The following is a 22652-nucleotide window of genomic DNA, read 5'->3' on the forward strand; positions in this document are numbered from 1 at the left end:
TATGTTTAAGATAACCACTTTCGCGTAGAGTTTATGACTTGGAGGTACACGCTTTCCTTAAGCTCGGCTCCCAGGCTCGGACTCCTGGTATAATAACCACTTGGAGCTTGCATAAATGAAACAAAGTAAGCGCAAAAGCAAGTGGTTAACACAGCATAAGCATTTCAGGAAGCATTGATTACTATTTTTCACAAAACTGGCATGATAAAACTGATCGAACCACCGATATCAATGTTGCGACAACGTTACTTACACTCGGGTTTCTCGTGAAACAATCGAGCGCATGTGGACTTTTAGGAGGAACAGTGCTCTAGATATTGTAGAGACTGCCGACAAAACGAGCGTGTGATTTAACGCAGTTTTGAGTTTTTATACTTCTCTTTTCTTTGTAGTTCGCCAGTAGCCACTTATGATCTAGCGCAACTCAAAGCACTGCTTGAGTGAGAATTAGGAGGATCCGTGCAAATTCTGATTGTACATGTGTGCGTGCTTTTTTGTTTTTTGTAGGGAGCGTGGTTGGCAGGTTCTTCAAGTGAATGTCTCAACGGAATTTCGGCGTGCCTGTACAATCCCTCGTGCACCATGGCGTGTAGCAGGTGCGCATACGCTACTAAAGCCTCAGAAATGCTAATATAAATGCGCTAAAAACGAGTGTTTACACGCTGTCGCAGGCTAAGGAGCGCGTGCTCCCAGTGCAGACGCTCCCGAGCTCTTTAGTACCATGCGACTACAGCGCCGCCGCTACTGTCACCCGCCGGAGAATCAGCTGAGATACGGCTCGGCCGCCTCGTTCATTCCACTGGCCCCTTCTAGTACACTGTACCGTTAGTAAGTTTGTGCAATTTTGCTAGAGTGTACTAGAACTTTTGAGTTGCGCGACCGAAACGCTTTCCTCTTGCTTTCTCCATCCCCAACTGGTGGCGAAAGTAGCGGCGGCGCTGCCATCGCCCAATCTACCACAGAAAACTAGGTGTTCTGTGGTTTACTCGGCTGGCTCGGCGGCATGGCCGGCATCTCGGTTTTAGTCGCGAAATGACGAAGTAGTGTCTAAACGATTGTTACGCGCCAGGTTGCACAACTGGATATCCGCGTGTGCAACAAAGTCGGAAGTATCACTTTTTAAGGCCCCGAAAGACGAAGAACGACGACTTCTTTGGGAGCGGAACCTCCATCGGCTTGACAAGCAGCTTGACGCCGATTGTGCTGTGTGCGAGTTACTTTTCAAACCGCATTTCATTGTCAGAGACTACGTACATGTTATCAATGGTGTTCAAGTCCGAATTCCTAGGGGAGCGCCGACACTCGCCCCTGATGCAGTCCCGACGATCTTGCCCAACCTGCCTGCATATTTGACGCTCAAAACTCCGGCTCCGCGGACCCAAACAAAAGGTCTCTTCGTTTTGGCTGCACCGGCTGAACCAGTTCAAAGGGTGCAGCACCTTCGTCCTCGTTTTGCCGGAGCAGCGCGCGCCCTCTGTCGCACCCTCTGCACTGGCTCCCTCGTTTTGTCTAGGTGTAAGCCTAGTTCCTGACGAGTTCTGTACCGGCGTGCACGCACTCCAAAGCAGGTGCAGAGTAGTGCAGCATGGCGGGCGTCCCCCCAAGGCCAGAGCAGACGACGTTGCAAATAGTTGTTCAGGGCGTTCAAAAGGAAGTTAAGGCACTTCACAATCCCGACGGGTCATTTATGACGGACGCCAACGGTTACGTCTATGAGGCATCAGGTAAGTCAGGCTGCATGCATTGCCAAAAAACGTGGTTAGCGGCCAGGAGTCGTAGTCGGTCAGCAAACAGCCTCGTAGCATTGCTTATGCTATGTCGGTATTTTTAATCTTGGTTTTCGCCCTTGCAGACGGCAAGCGCGTTACGTTGCGGTTCATGGCAGGGAATCGTGAAAATGACCCCCCTCCGGCACAACCGCCGACGCCTTCTCCTGCCTGCGACGGCGACGTTGACAGCGATGGGGCTTTAGCCGCATTTCCAGCAGCAGCCGCGTCGGCTGAAGATGTGGAAGAGCTTTGGAGCGCCCGAAAAACAAGGTTCTTCATCGCCAAATACTCGGAAATGAAGGACTTGGTGGGAAAAACCAGGGCACTTCGGTATGTCATCCTATGTCCAAAATTATTTGCAGCTTTTTATTATTCCGTTTCACTCTAGGCAAGCACCAACAAGATAAGGGCGCATGAAGTTCACAATGGCGATGGTTATTGTTGCCTACATTTTACTGCCAGCAATTTACATTTTACTGCCCCCCCCCACTGAAAAAAAATTTTGGCTATGCGCCTGACTGTGACATATACGTTTACATATACACACAAACAGTATGTATAGTCACGCACATATATACACAACGAAGGCATTCGTAATGTTTCATTAAGTCAAGTGATCTTCAAAAACAGCGACGGTGCTTTTGTGTTGGGCATTGCACAACCGCTGTCTTGCCGAAAAGGTGCAGCACCTCCAAGCTCAAGCCATGTTGCAAGTGTAGTGCTGCCTTGAGAATTTGCACTAGAGGGAATTGCATGTTGTTATTCTGAGGCACATCTCTAGCAAGTCTCGCCCTGCAGTCCTTGTGTCTTCACTGTCTGTCCGCATTTCTCTCGCACTGCCACTTTTCAAGATGGTGCAGCTCATTGTTAAAAGAGATATGCTTCTTGACACGTGCTACCCTATCTTTGAACCTAGACTGCGCCGTCGTGTCAGCAAACAAGGTTGCGCAGCTGCATGTTTTACAATGCAAAGACAGGTTAGAATATGGCTGTCTCCTTAGTGAAGCTTTATGATCCAAAAGAGTGATTTACACAATGTTCAACTTCTCCAACATAATGCTTCCCGCACAAAAAGAACGTTCGCAGTTATCAGAAGTGTGTGAATAGTGAATTTCGGAACCTAATCAAGTAAGAGTCAAATAGTAATGGCACCAAATAGAATACAAATAGTAATTGAATACTGTTTGAATAGTAAGTAGACCATTTTCAAAACAGCCTTAGAACAGAACATTTTATTTGAAACAAATAGTCACAAACTTTCGACAAAGGCCATTACAGTCAGTTTGAATCTACTCAAAATACCACAATTACGAAAACTAAGGTAATCTCGTATGCAGCAGGAACTAGAATATTCGTAACATTTTGTAATTGTAGGTTCAACTACGGCATTGACTAGCGTTATCAACGTGAGACTTTGTCACCTCACTTTAAATAAAATTGGGACACAAAAACAAAACAATTTACAACCAAACATTGCAGATACAACTAAATATGTAACGGAGCAGATCAACCCGTCATCACAACATGGCCTGCGCACTAAAAGCGGATAACAATGGGCGTTGAAATTTACATCTGCAAGAACAATTTACGCAAACGCAAAACTTGTATCTGTTGCTAGTCGTGAAGCTGCAAGCACTCGTAGTTCCCACCTTTGGTTATTACAAGACGAAGACAGGAGCTGATAAATGCGATACAGCTAAAGTGCAGTAAAAATTGAGCAAGAATGGAGCTTTCAGAAGCGCATTCATTCGACAATCAATATAGTGTAGGTAGTCTTGCAAAAGCTTGGGCTGCGTACAGGTCACATTAGGGATTGAAAGAATGACTTGTAGCTGTTTCGTTGTTTTGGGGTTCTCCCGCCAGTGCCGATTATTAAAAGAATATTTGTTACTTAGAATATGTGCAATTCGATTCGACTTAGGAACCGAATACAGTGCTGTTTGATTCATTATCCAAAATTTTCGAATAATCGAACATCCCTAGCAATTATCCCTGAAAGCTACACATATGAAGTACTAAGGAAAGGTTCATGTGCTACTGCAAGACTTGGGTCACGTTACGTCGCTTCCTTCTTTCCTACTAACTGTGCTTTGCTTTTTTGTTTAGCACAAGAAGGCTTCTGTGGAAGAAGTTGGCTGAGGCCATCAATACGGAGTTCTTGTGCAACGTGACTGCCACACAAGTGGAAAACAAATGGAAGTCGCTGGACAGAGCATATAAAAAGTCAAAAAAAGACAACAATTCTTCAGGTCACCACCGTGTGAACTGTGAATATGAAGAGTAAGTTACGATTGTGTCTTCATATCTTCAGTGATTCTCATAGTGTCTATTACAGAGAGCTGGCAGAAGTCTTGGAAAAAGAACATAGTGTAAATCCAAGGCTGCTCTTGGAGCCTGGAAAAACAATCCTGCCTAGTGCAAGTCCAGAGTAAGTAAAAATTACTTAATTTGTGCTGTAGCCTGGAAATGACATGGCACCTGTACAATTACTTTCAACAGCACCAGCATCACTGAAGCACCTCAAGATGCAGCAGTCCCAGTCGAGTGCAACACAGCATCCAAAGTTCGGAGCAGCACAACGCCAAAAAGGAAGCGCCAGAGTAGGTCCCAAGTCACGCCGCTCTTGGAGGCATTAGAAAAAATGCAAGCTTCGAGAGCTAAGCAAGAGGAGGCAGCAGTGAAACAACTGGAGGAAAGAAAAAAATGGGAAGAGGCAAAGGCAAAGCGGCATGATGAGCGCATGCAGCGATTCGATCGGTTGATCGACGTACTCTCAAATAAGGACGGGTTATAATATGGGCAATAAACTTTTATAACACTAGCAGTGTCTACTCCATCTAATTTGTTAAAAAAAAACATTGCTTCTAGACGCGGCACCCCACTTCGCAAAACATTTGCACACTGAATAAATCGCGAAGCAAAGATGAACTTCTAGCACTGTTCCTTTGCAATGAACTCTCGCAGAGACTGACTGTAGCCTGGCAGACTGCAATCAAAATCTCCTTCACTTTCATCATTGCCCACATCTTCTTCTTGGGGAAGCGTTGCAAGTTCCTCAAGGAAGTCCCTTTCATCGTTGCACATGTTGTGTAGCACACACGCAGCCATAACTATATAGCAGCACTGTTGCACACTTTTTGCATCAACAAGGTAGAGCCTCCTAAAACGCTGTTTAAGCAGGCCGAAGGTGTTCTCAATAAGCACTCGTTGTTGACTGTGTCGTTTATTGAAGCTCTTTTTCCACGTAGGAAAAGAACTTCCATTGTCCTTGAATGGGGTCATGAGCCATGGCATCAGTGGATATGCACTGTCACCCAGTATATAATTGTCTTCACATTCCTGAATTGCGCGTGCAAAGAAGGGGCTCTCCCTCAGGACACGGGCGTCGTGAACCGAACCTGGAAACCCAATAAACACGTTCAGCAACTTGTTCCTGTCGTCGCAGATTCCTTGCAGGATTATCGAAGGCCACTTTTTCCGGTTGAAGTAAGACTGCGTAGATTCGCTTGGAGTGAGTATCCCGATGTGTGATCCATCGATACAGCCGATGGTGTTTCTTGGGCCCTTGCCTTTACTTTTGGCGAGGAAGCCGTTCTTTATGCGGGTCACTTCCGCGCTACTAGGCCAGCAAATTATCTCATCGCTAATAGCGTGTAAGAAGTGAACGACCCGTGTCACACAAACATGAACAGACGACTCGGTAACATCGAATTTGTCGCCTATGGCGTACATAGATATTTGTGAGCCTAGGTACACAAGCGCTATGAGGCATGTTTTTTCGGCACTGATTTGTTGGCGGCCTTGCACTGCCCTTGGGTAGAAGGCTGAAGTCTTGAACTTGGCCCTGAAACTATCAAAAGTCTCCCTGGACAGCCTGAAGAGGCGCTTGAATTCATACTCATGGTACCTGCCGATAATGCTTTCGTACCCGGGTACACGGTTGGCATCGTCGCGCACCAACGCGCACGCGACCAAGATGCACGCATCGTCGTACTCATCGTCGCAGTCACTGCAAACGGCACCGCTGACGGAATCGTCGTCGCTGCTCGAGTCCAGCAATTCCATCGCAGTCACAAGAAGTGCCATCACGGCCGTGTATTGATCGGACAAGGCGGCGGAGGCGGCTATTTTAGGCTTACACTACAAGGTGTTCTCCGGCCTGCACTCACGTCAACTCACGCCTTCGTTTTGGCTGTAGCCGTCGCGCGCTAGTGTCGGCTAGTGCCGAGGCGTGGTTGAGGCTGCACCTGCACTTGCTCGACCGGCGCTGCACGCTCACTGCACCGCTTGGCACCGCTTTTTCTGCACCTGCACTTTTCTGAACTAGTGCAAGCCAAATCGAAGATTCCTAAAGCGGCGTCATCAGTGTGTGCCGGCTGAGAATGACAACAGAAAACAGCGACGCATTAGCACTCCTGTATAGCTTTTCGTGGATACCAACGGTGCAACTTCTGCAGATGGCGACGAAGCTGACGAGGCAAGCTCAAGTCCCTCGTCTGACGCGGTTGTCACTCTCGGTGACCTTCGTGGTCTTGTCCTACCATCAAAGTCATGGGCGCTGCACGAGTTTCCTGGATTTGCTGGCGTGTCGTACGTAGCGTGCTCACTGAATCCTAGCACTCGTGAATTTTGCATTCAATGAGCCGTATACTTCACCTGTGCAGACAATGGAATCGTGCAATGTGAAGCGTTCGTGCAAGAGAAACTAATCAGCAAGTCCAGTTTAGTAACTGTTCGAGAAGCCTCAGATGCTCTGCAGCTTGTTGCAAGCGTCCCACTCTGTTGTAGAGCAGCAGAAACTTCATTTTTGCCACCGTCGGACCTTACCCACGGTCTACACGCGCAAATGAAGTCAAGATGAAAAATCTTCTACAGTGTCAAAAGCGCACAGAAGCACCTAAAATTGAGTAGGCTATAAATTGCTACAGTGGCGTAAAAAGGATGTCATTTTTCGTGCATATTTTCTTACACTCTTAATTTTTTGACGGTACACCAAGAAGAAAAACAATTTTTCCTAGAAGAGGCTTTTAAGCGAGAGAACGTGCAAATAATGACGCGAAATCTCAAAATAAATCTTTGATCTTGAATCTTTTTGTATTAAACCTGTGATGGTAAATTTAGCAGCATTAGGTACCTCGGTGCATACTTCATCGATCTAAGCCAATTCGTTGTTGCACTTCAGTGTCCCTTCAAACGATCTTTCGACCATAACATCTTTTTTTTAAAATGCATTTTGGAAAGACAACCTTAACACTGTCATTCTGTTTGCATTGCTTTATGTTATCTTTTGTATCCTGGCTTTATATATTACGTTTTTTACAATTTACCTAATTGCAAATGTATTGTTTCATAAATATGTAAACCTTGCATTTTTATGTTATCAATTATAATTAACATTAGTTACGACTCTGCTTTGCAGTGTTGCGTTTTTTAAACTATCAAAATCTTCCACTACTATGTTTCACCTAAGACATTCTTTTGCAGTATTACGTATTTGCATTTCTGTGGGTCCTACAACAATGAATCTGTTCCCATATTTTAAAACCAAAGGGATGTTTGGAAAAACTCTGCTGTTCTCCAAATATTATCAATAAAGCCTACTTTTTTGTCGTGTGTGCACGCAGCCACAAGCAATAAGCCTTTTATTTGAATCCAGCTTTGGTGTTTTACGTGGAATGGACCAAGAGTTCTTCGTTTTGTGTGCAGCATATTCCTTTTTTTTTGGGGGGGGGGGCGCTTCCGGTGTGTACTGGCCAGCTGGTTTCCCGTCTAAAATGTGTACACTTTAAAAATTAAAAAAAAAAAAAACGCGCTCGTTATATTGTACAATGTGCTATGCTGCTTCGGGCTGCAGTGCGGGCCTCAGTAACTTCGATAACAATAATGTCAAATAACCTTTATTTGCGCGAAAAAGGGGAGGTATGTGAATAAGAAAAAAAAGAGGGAGATCATCTTCACACTAGGCGCGACAGAGAGGTACCAACACGTACGCGGAACGCCTGCCAGCCATCCGCCCGGGAAGATTGGTCGACGCCAGCGCCACCGCATCATTCCACGCCGAAACGGCCGCTCTTGGCAGCTGCTCGCGCCACTCAAAAGCTTCTAGTACACTCTAATTTTGCCGTCACCCCCGGAAAACTTTTCAGGCCTGCGCGTCACGTGACGTCGACGACGTCACATCGCGCCGGCCGCCCTTCGCTGGGTGGCCGCGCCAGCCGCGAGCGCCCTTCACGCCTACTGACTCAGGCGAGGTTCCTTGACACCATGTCCGCACGATTTATCAAGGTATCGATTGACTGTATGGTTTAACGCGCCGACGCAACGCAGGCGATGAAGCGCGCCGTAGGGGAGGGCTCAGGATTAAGTTTGACTACCTGGGAATCTTTAGTGTGTGCCGAAATCTCGTACACACGGGCGTTTTTGCTTTTCGCCTCCATCAGAAATGCGGCCGCCGCAGCCGGGTATCGAAACCGCGCCCTAGTGCTCAGCAGCGCAACGCCTTAGCCACTGAGCCACCGCGGCGGGGGAAACTTATCAAGGTATCAAGAAATAATGAATATCGTGAATGGAATAATGCATATTTATTTATCACAGCCAGGGGCCGTCTGTACAAATATCACAGTGCGCATTGTTCTCGGTCCAGGCAGACGACAGGCAACACAAGATGTTGCCCTTAATGCTGAAAGTATGCCAAAAGTACAAAACACAATATCTTGCCACATAAAACTCAGAAAACAAAACAGATTGTAACAGCAAAAACATCCCCGAGCTTTGGAACAGAAAAAGCACACTTTCATTTAAATTGTAGGTTAGAGGAAAACATACCATTCGTTTATCATTGTAGCAGTAGCAACACAAGGTATCAGGTTCAAACACTTGCCAAAAAATACAATACATAACACTGGTGACTAAAAAATTGTGGTCCACAGCATGATAAATGACAGAAAGAAAAGTAATTGTAGTGCCACAGGTAGGTGCATGTCCTAGGGAAAAAAATCAAACAAAAATCTAAGAAAAAACAAATCACAGTGCACAACATGTCTGTACACAGAGTGCACAAGGAAAGCGTACACAGCTCAGGTACCAAAACGGACTGTACAACTGCTACAGTAGGCACCGAGGCAGTTCGAGTTAAAAAAATAAATAAAAAAGAGTACAGCACTTTTAAAAGCTAACAACTTGTAAAGAGATACAAAACTGGAAACAAGGCTCATTTTACATAAGGCAGAAGTATACCAAGGAAATCAAGTCATGACTATGCAATCAAATACACGCAGTGCAGTTTCACAAGAATAAATGTGAAGAGAAAGACGCGACGCTTGGAAAATTACTTTCCAAGAAAAATTCAGGCCTTTCTATTTTTCGCCTTCTGATCTTTTTCAATGCGTAAAAGATCGTTCCTTTGCTTGCACAAGTTGTTGAGCATTATATTTGCTGCACAGTTTGCAACCAATGTGATGAGGAGCTCCTAGGTGTGCCCGTTTTCACACGTATCTATGTCCTCAAGCCTTGGCAGAGAGTCCAGTGTAAGTTGCCGAACGACATTCTTTTGGTTTGGCCCATGGAGAAACTGGGTAGAGGTACTTTCCGTCATGAGCTTTCTAACTACAACCTCCGTGTACATAACTACTGCGATTACAAGAGCAGAAGGAAATTTGAGGCCACCCCGATCCAGCTGTGCGATTAAAGAATGGGTGTCCTCTCCTGTTTCGGCCGTATTTCCGGTAACGACCAACTGCCTCTGGCAGCTTTCACACTTGAGAACTTTCATTGCAGCGTGTGCACAATACCCACCAACATAACCAATCACCGCCATTTGTGCTCTGAGCTCATCAAGGTCAGCATCGCTAACATGAACACTAAAAGAAGTGCCCGCATCTCTGACACTGTCCGTCTCTTCGATGCCTCTGAGATCATCGTTGCTCATCCTTGGAAGGGCATTTTGAAGGCGAATCCTTCCCTCGGTTTCGCAAAGCTGGCGAACAGATATGTGATACTGCCCACCAGCCATCTGCCTGTACTGTCCAAAGAGACTCTCGAGGGGATCCGTCTGGACTTTCCCTAGCAGAATGTACTTAAAGTGAAGCTCACTAACGCAGTACTTCACCAATGCCAAAAGGGATTGAGCAGAGAGCCTCAAGGCACTCAATGTCTCCTGGGTAAGTACTCCAGTGTCGTGCCTATAAAATTCCCACACATCGAGCCATGTGATAAAAGCGCTTAGAAAGCTTGCCTTTGGGTCATCTGTGTGGTTTGACATGGGCTCTTCGTAAACATTACGGTGATGGAAGCCCTTACTAGGTGTCTTTACATTGACAATGCTCCACCAACGAAGAATTATTTTGATAACCGCCGGTTCTGGCAGAAACATCTTCATTGCCTTCCTGTTCAGCGAGTTATTGTCACAGACAACGGCTATGACCCTGTATCCAATTTTTTCTAAGCCCAAGATCACCTTCTCCAGCATGCAATGAAGATCTTCACCCTGTAAGGTTTTTACCGGAAGAATGTGCGCCACCTCCTTGAATGCGCTCAGCAAACTTTGTATCATAAACACGTGCACCGATGTGGCCGCTTCGTTGGAGTTAACTGCTGCACCACATATGTTCCCACCTTTGTAATCTAAACAAGGTTTGATATGAATCTCGTCAAGCATCAGCGTCACAGTGTGTTCATGTGCCTGCAGATGTTTTAATCTCTGAGACACATACTGAAGGAAAGTGTCGTCAGAAGAATCAACTTGTGGGCACATTTGAATAGACTAGCACACATTTCTAATAGTGCTTGGGTGGGGCAAAGTTAGTGTAGCTGTGCTTCTCAGGAACTTGTAGGCATGTGGTGACATTGTACACAAGATGCATGCAAAGACCATCACCTGTGCGCTATACTGAATGAGCTCTGCAGAAAGGAGTAGTAGCTGCTCCTTCATAAAATTCACCGTCTCTTTCTTGCCTTCATCAATGCTGGCTTCCAATTTGTCCAGAAGGGAATGTATTGCTTGAGCCAGGTGGCGATAAGTGCAGCGCTCCTCAGACAGCATCGACAGGTTGTTCAAAATTTCCAACAAGGAACTTACTTTTTGAACTGAGTCTGGTACAACAGCGCTACCAAGGTTCTTGATTGGTGAACCTTGATAGCAGGCAAAGACTTTAAGGTTTGCAAACACGGTCAATGACGCATTCAAACAAGGCTCACGATAGTCGATAATGTTCAAAAACATGGAGCACTCTTCTTTATGAATCACAGTCCACTTCGGAGACACTGACACCCCTTGCAGGCGAGCCCTTAGTTCTTCGAGGGACGAAAACCGGTCTCGTTCTTGCTCCGCTTCATATGACGCCAGCGACTCTTCTACAGCACGGGCGAGTTGGGAGGCTTCTTGTCGGTTCCTCTTGGCGTCAGGGGTTTCTCTCGTGCTCTGGTCTCGTACTGATAGGTAAGACGGACAGCCGGGAAATACCGTTGGGACAGATCCACCGTGGTACTGGGAGTGCAACTTCAATAACTCTCCTTGTCCTTGGATCCGTGTACGATGTCACCTTCTCGATGCATGAAGCGTCGAAATGATCCGCGCACACCTGCACAAACGTTTCAAGAACGTCTGAGACGCCACTTCTCAAAAGAAAAAAATGCGCTCCCGTTTGCATGACCGTGTTTACAGTCCGTGTAGCTAAAACAAAGTATACCTACAGCGCTTCCACCGAGAGCTTGCAAGAATGGACGACACCACGGCACTGTTAGTGAACAAAGCGCAGCTGACCATCCTTGCTGCGAACGTGCCTTTCTGGTCGATTCTCATCAACTGCTGGCGTCAGCGCTTCGCGAGGCCCGGCGGCCACACGCTCAAGTATTTCCCGTCATAGGTGATTTCTACCCAAACAAGCAACGACAAGCTAAGAACAGGAGCATCTCAAATTGTTACCTTACCCCCGAATGCAGAGATGTTACTTGGCTCGCGACTTCAACTTAACTTGAGCAAGTTGGCGCGAAGCAAGCAGCGGACTTCAAAACGCCCAAGTCAGCCTTCGCGTTTCATAGATGCTCAGGCTGTCTTGCTTGGTCAAGTCAAGAACGAGCTTCAAAGCAGAAACACGCTGCTCGCCTGCTAACGAGGGTAATAATGAAGTTGTTCTCGTAAGGCATGCATTACACCAAAAGAGGCCCTACGTTTTAAAATAACTATAAAACGAAGGGCCACAAGCATATTCTTGCCATTTTACGGCTAACGAGCGGCACGTGGTGCCTGCCACCACAGCGATGCGCAGTGTTGCTTCTGTAAAACGTTCGTTGCCCGCTGGTTTTAGTGGCCACCCAAATGCGGTGCGTTTCTCCACGGTTGCTTGTTTGGAGGAGAAACAAGCATCGCGTTGGGTTCTTTCGTCGTTTTTTTTTTTCTCAATCGAACGCCATGGCATGTATTTGTGCTGACCTGGCTCACGATGTGACGCGATTTTCACGGTATTTGCCTCTGTTCGCCTGTGTGCATGCCTGTAATGGGCTAGGTCGCAGTTATTATGAAAAAAAAAAAAACAAGTTCTGGTAACAAATGTGATTCGTATCCTTTTGTTGAGCTTGGTAAACAAGAGAAAAAGCGGGGGTCAGGACATTGCCCTCAGCAGAATTCTGTCTCGCGGGGTGCAGCAATGTATCGCTGCATGATGGTGACGCGGATTAAAAAACTCGTGATAGGGGCACCTCTTTTTTGTGTGTGTGTAATTTTACGTAGCGTTGTGCTACAAGCGATGCCTTTCTGAGCGAGAAACAGCGCCCTAGACGGGACGAAAGGATAGACGATGCACACGGACACAGCACCGAGTCAATTTTTTTTTTACCGAATGAGACGGAAAGTGTCGTCGTGTTATAGAAAAGACCGACTCTATACGCACGACGTCGTGGGTCTTGGCGGAAGCGTGTATACGCACGACGCGACTGAGGCGCCACGACACGCCACGCGGCAACTTCAGAAAACGGAAAGCGCCCTCGCTACTCTCGCTGCTCAGTGCACGTCCACGTGCGTATTCATGCTTTCATCGAGCGGCCGTGCACAGGCGCCTCGCTTTGTTGTTCTAGTGGCCGCAGTGTGGTGAACGGCATGGGATTCGAAGTTGGGGCACGGTTTAGTTGTTTTAGCGATTTTGATCGCGCCTTTAGGGAATACCAGCTCCAAAACAATACCCTTTTCGTAGCAAAAGCGACAAAGACAGTGGATGTCGTCAATTCGCGGCTAAGTGTCGGACTTGAACGTCTGCAAAAGAAGCTCAAGTAAGCAAACGCGACGTATGTGTGTAAACACGCCGGGGAACGGAGGTGCACTGCTACTGGTGTACGACCTCAGCAAAGGTGAGCTGCAATCCATCTATCCTTTCTTAACTTGTACACTTTAACAATGAGCTAACCTCTTGGGTTACGTTTCCAGTAGTTACGAATAGAAAAAAAAAAATGTGCGCAGGACCATGAAGCAAGGGTGTCCCGCGACCGTTGTCATCGCAGCACGTCGGACCAGCCAGCAGTTAGAGATAACAAAGATTGACTGCAACCACAACCACGAAGTGAACAAGGAAATTTTCCAGCTGTATCCGGAAAACCGCCGGCTTACGCACCATGAAAAGGAATATGTCCTTCCTTTGCTTGACCTCAATGTGTTGCCCAATGTCATAGCTGGGAAGCTAGCAGAAAAGACGGGTAAGGACATGTGTTTTTTCCCTCTTTTTGCGACGCATTGATTGCCTTAATTTTCGCACTTCCCGTCTTATTTTTCTCAGAGTGCTCAATTATGACTTCCGAATATTTTTTCCTGTTTTGTCAGTGCATGCTATTCATGCATGTCTTTCTTTCCTGGCTTTTACCAACAGGAAAGGTGGTAACAACGCAGGATCTGCACAATGTCAAGCGAAATTGTCACGGCCGAGACGAAGCTGAACAACTTCTTCAGGAGATAGAGAAGTGTCGTCAGCAGAATCGGGCAAAGATAATTCCTATCACAGATGAAAATGAGGAGCTGCAAATTTTGTTTATTCAAACGCCACACATGCAGCAAGCATATAAGTCATTCCCAGAGGTGGTGTTGCTTGATGCAACATATAGGACAAACAAGTTAAAGATGCCACTTTTTGTATTTGTCGTGCAAGATGGGTGTGGAGAAAGCCAAGTAATTGCTTATGCTTTTGTTGCTTCTGAGCAGTGTCACCACGTCACTGAAATGCTCAACCTCTTCGTGAAGGAAAACCCTTGTTCTGAAAATACTGGCGTCATAGTCGTGGACAAGGACTTCACCGAAATTAGTGCAATTCGTAGCGCTTTCCCATCTGCTCCATCAATACAGTTGTGCCAGTTTCATGTGATGAAAGCGTTCAGAACAGCAGCTAGCCACTTAGCACGTTCCGCTGAAGAACGTGACAAAATGGTGACCACATTCAATGAAATGCTGCACGCCCCTAATTCAAGCAAATTTGAAGATGCACAGTCTGAGTTCACAAGGTTTGCAAGCAAAGACTCAATAGAGTACCTCGAGAAGAATTGGCTCTCAATTAAGAACATGTGGGTTCGCCACATCTGCGACCAAGAGTTCACTTGTGGAGCCAACACAACTAACAGAGTTGAAGCGCACAATGGTTTCATAAAAACGACATTGTCATCATCAACAAAGCTTCATGATGCTGTAAGGAAACTGCTAGATTTATCAAGCAGTATTGAAAGAAAGTCGGCCCACTCAGCAACATTGCTGAAGACATGCATCTTCTACAACCATTCTAGCAATAATAAAATTGAAGAGGCATGTGCTAAAGTGCTGACCCCGTTTGCTTGTGGAGTAATTAGAAAGCAGTTCAGCAAACTTGCAGAAAATGATATTGAAGTGAAGAAAACAAAAGAAAAATTGTACCATGTTACATTTTCAAATGGAGAAAGGTGGCATGATATTTCCATTGAAAGTCACTCGTGCAGCTGCACCTTCTCTTCCAAAATGGGGTTGCCTTGCCGGCACTTGTTGGCCGTGTACGTCAAATACGACATTGAGCCTGACTTGGACAAAGCAGTACGAAGCCGCTGGTTCAAACGGTACCAGGCCGCATTCTTGCCAAATCAGCAAGCCGCTGCTGAGAACAGCACCCCCACAGACCAACTCCGAATACTTTCGATGCCTGGCCCAAATTTTGAAAAAATGAACCGTAATCAGCGATACAATTTTGCTATGCGGACACTCAAGTCACTTGCTGACACGTTGGCCGATTGTCAACCTGGTATCTTTGCACAACGACTCGGGTTCTTGGAGGATTTGAATAGCACTTGGCTCAAAGGAGGTGAAGAGAACAAAAGGGACTGCTCTATAAATTTAGCCACCAGCAGTAACAGTGAGTGTGACACACAAGCAGCTGAAAATCCTCATAGTCAAGCCGTTGAAGTGGAAAACATGCAGAAGAAACCTGAGGAAGCTGAAAATTCGGGTCAAGCCATTGAGCTGGAAAACATGCAGGAGAAAGCTGAAGAACCCGACAATCCTGGTCAACCCGTTGTAGTAAAAAACGTGCAGGAGAAAGCTGAGGAAACAGGGAAAAGCTGTCCAATAAAGCTTCCAGTGGTGAAAAGCAGAGGACGTCCTGCCAAGCGCATTCGCCAAAGAACAATGAAGAGGAAGAGACAAGGAGAAGGTCCTGTGCCTTTCAAGGATTTATCTCCGAGGTCTCAAGAAAAGTGTAAGGAAATATGCCTTTTGCAAGCGTTCTGGAAGTGTGCAATCATTACTTGCTTGGAATGGAACAGAAAACGTTTCTAGTGATGATTTTTTGTCAGATGCATAATTTTTAAGAACTTTTAAACATGCACTAGCTACGTCCCTCAAGAAAGGTTAATCTGAGGAAATGTTCTTTATTGGCATGGCTTGTCATGCTTGTGCATTATGTGCTGGATATTTTTTTCAGTGATCCTAACTGGCATTGCTGGCCAGGAGGCTGCAGCACGTGTTTTGAATGAAGGGGGAATTCTCGATGAGAGTGATATTGAAGTGCGCCCCGAGGAGTTGGCGAGCGCCCTCCTAGACCACCGGGTACCATTGCCAAAGCTGAAGAAATACTTCACCGCAGAGGCATGGCTGTTGCTCTCATCATCCCGTAAGGACCTATCTCTTTCTGGTCGTTTATCATTGTTTTGTGACTGCCATGCATGAGCAACTGTTCCTTGTCTGCAGTTGCTGTGAAAAAAAAAGGAGACATATGGAGCTGTGCACAATGCAAGAAAAAGGATGATGGCGAAATAAAAATGGTTTTGTGTGATCAGTGCTTGGAATGGTTTCACTGGTAAGTATAGGATGGCATAAGGTCATAATTTATGTTCTTACATGCTTTTCTCCATTATATTACAGGCCGTGTGCTTCAGTGAAGAAGGAGGACCTAAAGCGTCACTGGTTCTGTATGAAGTGTTGCAGTCACACATAGATACTTCCTGGAGCAATAAACGCATGCTTTTTTTTCTTTTTGCACTTATGCTGTTTTGTTTTGCTGCTGAATAGACGGTAGGCAGTCTTCGGTAGTGCAGTGCCTTGTCAGCTCGAAACTGCAGTACTGCTACGGGCCCGTCCGCTCTGTTGCAAAAGTTCAGGAGAGCTTAGTATATCTCATACGCCCCCGCGCATGAGATGAGGGAATCGCGAGAGACCAAGGTGACTGAAGTGTTTGACGCATGTTGCGTCCTGTCTATTTCAGTTCTCACCCAGGAAGCACATCAGCGTTAGGTTACTTTTTTTGTGTAGCGTGAAAGTTTAAATAGGGAGACCCTGAGAAAAAGGGAAGGGGGGGTAATTTGACACAGCAGGATGAGAAATTTACTACAGTAAATTATTTCTAACCTTTTATATCTTGTCATCTATGAAACAGGGAAATAGAGTAACTGATACAAGTGTAAGTTGAAATACATGTAACTGTAATATGCTCCAACATGAAACTGTTTCGACGGTGAGGACAGCCAGCGTGTGAACAGCGCGGCTAGCTGACTTTTTCTGAAGCTCGGAGTGCTTGCTGCCAACACATGCTCAAACAGGATGGCCAGATGTATATGAACTGAAGGCACTGCTGAACAATAATAGGGTGTTCACCCTATTAGCGTTGTCAAAGACCTCCATTTCCACTGCAAGCTGGTTTCTTCCAACGAGGACAACTTTTCATGGCAATGAAGGGAAAGCTACGGGGGCGGAGCTTCTGCACATGTACAGCCGCCCAAATCTTTTTAACTATCGTGCGCGAACGCCGACTTTGTGCGTTAGCGCCGTACGACGGAGCCAAGTTGCAAACGGCGAGAGTAAGCGCAGTCCCATGACGCGCGCACATGGGCCTATCGTCTGCTCGGCTGTTCCTTCGTGAGAACGTCACCCTGCATTAACTTAGTTCAGAAGAACAGGCAGCGCGTCTGGCTCGTATCTTAATATTCCGAAGATTAGCAAGCAACCGAGAAAATGAAATCCGCAGATACGTCACACGCCCCCGCGCATGAGATAAGCTGACAAATGTGGATCGTTCATTTGTTATCTGGCGACGCAAACGCTTTTTTTTTTAAAGTTTTCTCTCGCCCTATTTGGAACATGGCTCCGTCGTATGGCGTTGACGCACAAAAAGGTCGGCGCTCGCGCACGAGATTTGGATAGTTATAGATTTGGGAGTCTGTACATCTCACTAGTGTGTGCTGCGTCCTGTCTCAAAGAGGGCTACATGTAGAAAATAAAAGAGTTGTTCTGATAACTTACCTAGAAATACGGTGGCATTTGCGGGACTACATTATTTACGATAGGATACGCGCGATTTGACTCTGCAGCCTTCGCTTCAATGCCAAGAAAAAGTTGTCCGCGAGTATAGTGGTCTACCCCATTGAAAACTGCTGCTCTTTGCATGCGCAATTACGTGCAGAGCGATAAGGTGAGCAAGGTGCAGCACACGCTCTCGTTTGCATTAAAACATCGTACTGTTCACAGCTGTAGGGCCCGTTACTTTGGCAACATCCACTAAACAGTTGTCACACGCGCGGCGACCGAACAGACACGCGCAGACTACTCGAAAGCATGCATCGGTAGTCCGATCCGGAAGGTTTCAGCAACTGCCGCGTGGCGCGTCAGTCGCGTCGTGCGTATACACGCTTCCGCCAAGACCCACGACGTCGTGCGTATAGAGTCGGTCTACAGAAAAACAGAAATAGCCTTTGCGGTTACGGAACACTTCGGCGTTGTCGACACCGGGGCTATTAATACGCACGTGTGGGTAGTCGACACAACCTGTAACGCAAGGGAACTCAGCCACTTCATAACAGTCCGCCGGCTGCGGAAAGCGCACCAGCATCGCGTACAGGTGCTTTGCGATGAGTAGCGTAACTTTTCCGACTGCACGGCACACTGTCGACTACGGAATGCGGACGAAATTTCCGGTGACTGGCTGGAATGTGCCAGCGCTGTAAAACCTGAGAGCCATCAGTAGCTGTAACACTGGATGCACGGGCTGTCTTCGGTTGTCCCCACTTTCACGGAGCGGCAGCATAACGAGCAGCTGCCCCTCGGCGTTCTTCATGAATCTGTACCTAGCGTGGAATCGTTGCTCGTCGTACAACTCCATCGGATTTCCTTGGTCACGTAAAGCGGTTCCAAGAATCTTCGGCAGGCAGTGCGCCTCAAAAAATGCTACGCTTATGGCGAGGCAAGCAAACTCAAAAGCGGTCAACTTTCACGCGACGTCCATTCGAGAGGTGGCTATGTTGGAATAACACGTCAAGTCGCTTTCAAGCAAGCCCCGCAACTGACTTGAAACTTGTCCCGACTTCGACCGAGCCAAGTCGCCTTCAAGTCATCCGCAAGTTCGAGAACGATTTATGGCGACCGGCAAGACGGTCTTGAGTCAAGAACGAGTCAAGTACGAGTCAAGTAACATCTCTGAATTCGGGGGTTAGTGCACGAAGTCGGCACGAAGTCCTTCCTAGGAATGGCGTGTAGCCATTGTTTGAGAGCGTCGACGTCTTTAGGGAAGGAACAGACTTGTATCTTCTTTCCTGTTTTGTAGTTGCCGGTGCATCCGGGTACACAACACTTATTCGGCATTGTCGCATCACTCCAGCATCACGCACGGAAACGAAATTGCCGCAAAACAACAACGGAAAGCAACAAACGTGAAACACCGTCAACACCACGCCGCCAAACCGTCACCCCCGCCGCCCGCGCTGCGCTCGCTGCCGCTGCGACTTCCCCGAGAGTCGGCCGGGCGGAACTGACGTCAGATTGCTGGGCGCAGGCCTGAAAAGACTTTCCGGGTATGACGATTTTGCGCGCCAACTTTTCGTTCCTCCGTGCGCGCCAACCACAGAACACCTATATACTACCATTTGTGTTGCTATCGCGGGCAAGCTGTTTTAAGGTGAGTTTAACGCAACGTACTTTTGTTTCAAACAGTAGATCATGTGAGCCTTACCCATTTATTGCGTGTACGAAGCTCTTAGCTTGTGCACTGTATTTTTCTGTATGTGTCGTGTCGTCGGTCATGCGGCCGTATTTGCGGTCGGTCACGTTCGCGGATACATTGAAAACTGTTTTTGTATTTCGCTAGGTTTCGTCTTATACAGGGTTACAGCGTAATAAAAAATTATGCAAGAGTTAGGAGGAAGTGCTACGCAAGGAGAGAGAGAAAAAAAAGAGAGGGGCTTAAGGTTTTCAGCTTCACTACAGTGAAACTTGGGAAGGGGTGAAGCATGCAGATTACGCCAATGTTTCCCACAGCAAAATCTTTACTCTTTACTGATTTACTTGCTGTCAGTCCACTAACGCACGATCACTTCCAAGAAGCGGTGTTTCAAATGCATGACTTCACCGCAGCACGTTTGTCATCTCTGGTTTTAGATAAGAAGCTCCAGCGCCTTGGTAAATTTCTGAGGCATTCTGACACCGCTGCCAGGCAGAACATAATGCTTTGGGCAGAAGCGGCGAACCTTTAACTAAGAATCTGTACTTTTTACTTGCTACCGGGCCAACGCATTGTTACTTAGCAAATTTGTTTAAGTGATGTTTCAAATAAATTACTTAACTGTAGAGCTGCACGTTTGTGTCTCTGGTTTTAGATATGAAGCTCCAGCGCCTTGGTGAACTTTTTCGGGCATTCAGACATCGCTGCTATGCCGAAGATAATGTTTTGGGCCGAAGCACAGAACCTTTAAATAAAAATCTTTACTCTTCACTGCTTTACTTGCCACTGGACCATTAACGCATAGTCCCTTTGCAAACATGTTTCAAGTTATGTTTCAAATAAAGGACTTTACTGTAAAGCTGCACATTTGCGTCTTCATCTTGATTTTAGCAGTGCACTGGAGGACGAGGACTAAGATGAAAAGAATGCGCAAAACATGAGCGCTGCTATAATCAAAATGAATACACACCGCCTTGCTCAAGTTTCAATTCTCATGCACGTTTGCACCTCTGGTTTTAGGTAAGAAGCTCCAGCGCCTTGGTAAATTTGGTCGGGCATTCTGACCCTGTTGCTAGGTCGAACATGTTTTGAGCAGAAGCAACAAACCTTTAACAAAAATTTTTACTCTTTATTGCTTTACTTGCCACGGACCACTAAAAAATGTTCGCTTTGCAAATCTGTTTGAAGTGATGTTTCGATTAAATGACTTCACTGTAGAGCTGCACATTTGTGTCCCAGGTTTCAGATGAGAAACTTGGCTGCTTTGCTAAACTTCATCAAAAATTCTGACACCGCTGCTAAGCCAAACATGTTTTAAGCAGTAACGACGAACCTTTAACTCATATATATTGGCAGATCTCAAGTACCATGAGAATCAATGTTATGCGAAGCATGCGCAGGAAAAGTGATGGTGGTATAATTTTTTTTATAGAGGGAAACATTACGAAATAACACTATAGCAATAACACAATTACACTATAACACAATATGCACGAATGTACGCAATGACGTAACATCGGAACTCACATCATACCCACGGCCCATGGCATACAGGTATTTGCCAGACATGTCTGGAGGAAAGGGTTTGACGATGTGCACAATAGAATTTTCATGTTATTCATACCATGACCAGACAGTCATATTCCTCAAACTCTTTTGCCCTTCCGTACCAATGTTGGTCGACTTCAAATGAAAGAGGCGATCACTAGAGCACCCAGGCGTAGGCGACTAGACAGACAGACAGATAGATAGATACTTAGATAGGAATGCCCAAAGTGGCTGCAGTTCGCTAAATGCTTCGCATTTAACATAGTATCGCCTGGTGATGAGTTGTGGGGCTTACTCAATATTTGTGGTGCGTACACTTTTAGGATGTGGACATGATGACGACATTAGAAAAGCTGAAACCATGACGACAACATTAGGTGCCGACAAGCCAAGACCCTGAGGGGCTAAATTGTAGGCTCTGCCCTCTGAACCGCTGCTTGTCTTCCCTTCACTTGTGAAAGACAGTTGTGCTGGCTGGCTTCAGCCTGAACCATAAGTACCTCTTCTCGACCAATGTACATTATGCACATTTTGATGGTTAGCTAAGCAGCGATGCCAGAATGCCTAATGAAGTTTACTGGGATGTTGAAGGTTGCGACCTGACATTTTTTTTAGTGCGTATTGTCGGCACCTTTCCACTAGTAGAAATAACACGGCATTTCACGAGGGAGTACTTTACAGGCTGTTAAATTTATGCTGAAAAAAAAAAAAACGGTAAAAACACCACTTTCAGCAATTTTCATGCAATATCATGTATTGTAAGGCTGTTTGCCTGGCCAGAAGTGAATATAACATACATGTGCTAAGTAAAACAAAGCTAATTAATTACTCCTTTCTGTCTGAATATATGCCGTCTACTTGTAACGTAAAGCCCCAGCAATTACTATTATTACATGTCGTCTACGAACAGAAGCCAGATTTTATCAGGTAGAAATCTCCATAGTCTTTCTGAACAGGCATTGATGTAGTTTTCGCTGCTTCGAAGTTTGGGAATTCACACTCATGATGCACGCACGTAATCACTGATGTTGATTTTTCTCTTGAGTGCAATGAATGGTATAACTGGAAAAACTTAAGCTTACTTCAAGTTTTTTTTTATGAACACAAGATTTGTTGAAAATTGCCTGAGAATTTTGTTGACTAATGAAAAAATATTTAAAGTGGCCATATGACACTTTTTGATCTGTATTCTGCACTGCTGGAGTTCATGCAGTGCCGAATATTCAGATGAATACAAAAAAGAATAATTGAAATTGGTACACAGTAACGGAAGTTATTGGCTTTCATACTTCAAAACCCCAGCTGATGACTAGAAAAAAACGTTCCCTTTTGCATTTCACTGTCCCACTGGCATCAAAAGCCGCTTCCAATCACTGCGCACCTCTCTGAAAAATATACTGGACGACTTACCTCGTGGTGACTCATTGTGCAGGGCTCCTAGTTGCATTTTGCAATAGCTTTCACACTTTCATATTTAAGGGGAAATACGATTGAAAAAAAAAGTTGCTTTAATCTGCAACCTAGGCAAATGAAATTTTCGCTGTATATATAGGCCATTGTACTGATATCAATTATATAATTACTTTTATAGTAAGTTGCACTGTTTTTGTTTTATGTCATGACAATGTGCAAAATAGAGTTCGTTTTGGACAAGCTTTTTATGCCACCAAACTCTTTTTGTCCTGTGACATTAACGACAATATTGCTATACATTAACTGTAAAATGTAAATGAGTATCAAAAAAGTGCTTATATGACAACTTAATGGTCAAGCAAAATTGTAATGTGAGAATTCTTAGAATCCTCAGCTTATACTATAATTGCTTACTTTGGGTTTGTAATAACTATACAGGCAATAGCAAGTTTTAAAGGAGGTACTTGCACCCTTCACAAGTTAAGGAATATGCAGGCAAAGT

The 22652-nt window shown here is 45.7% G+C and overlaps 2 protein-coding genes and 1 long non-coding RNA gene across 3 annotated transcripts; 2 read left to right on the forward strand and 1 right to left on the reverse strand.

The window, feature by feature from the left end:
• Positions 1–779: 779 nt before the first annotated feature.
• LOC142775785 (uncharacterized) lies at positions 780–2865 on the forward strand. Its single transcript, XM_075877831.1, has 2 exons — positions 780–1724; positions 1853–2865. The coding sequence occupies exons 1-2, from the start codon at positions 1586–1588 to the stop codon at positions 2155–2157; spliced, it is 444 nt and encodes a 147-aa protein (XP_075733946.1). The 5' UTR covers positions 780–1585; the 3' UTR covers positions 2158–2865.
• A 5463-nt stretch (positions 2866–8328) lies between these two features.
• Positions 8329–12134, reverse strand: LOC142775786 (uncharacterized). The gene is made up of 2 exons (XR_012887008.1): positions 11460–12134; positions 8329–11347 (listed from the first exon to the last, which is right to left on the reverse strand). It is a non-coding gene; the product is annotated as an uncharacterized LOC142775786 (long non-coding RNA).
• A 185-nt stretch (positions 12135–12319) lies between these two features.
• LOC119167594 (zinc finger SWIM domain-containing protein 3) lies at positions 12320–16242 on the forward strand. Its single transcript, XM_075877828.1, has 6 exons — positions 12320–13109; positions 13219–13451; positions 13622–15460; positions 15686–15874; positions 15952–16060; positions 16126–16242. The coding sequence occupies exons 2-6, from the start codon at positions 13223–13225 to the stop codon at positions 16196–16198; spliced, it is 2439 nt and encodes an 812-aa protein (XP_075733943.1). The 5' UTR covers positions 12320–13109; positions 13219–13222; the 3' UTR covers positions 16199–16242.
• The last annotated feature ends 6410 nt before the right edge of the window (positions 16243–22652 follow it).

This window comes from Rhipicephalus microplus, chromosome X (genome assembly GCF_043290135.1).
Source record: "Rhipicephalus microplus isolate Deutch F79 chromosome X, USDA_Rmic, whole genome shotgun sequence".
Taxonomy (NCBI): domain Eukaryota; kingdom Metazoa; phylum Arthropoda; class Arachnida; order Ixodida; family Ixodidae; genus Rhipicephalus; species Rhipicephalus microplus.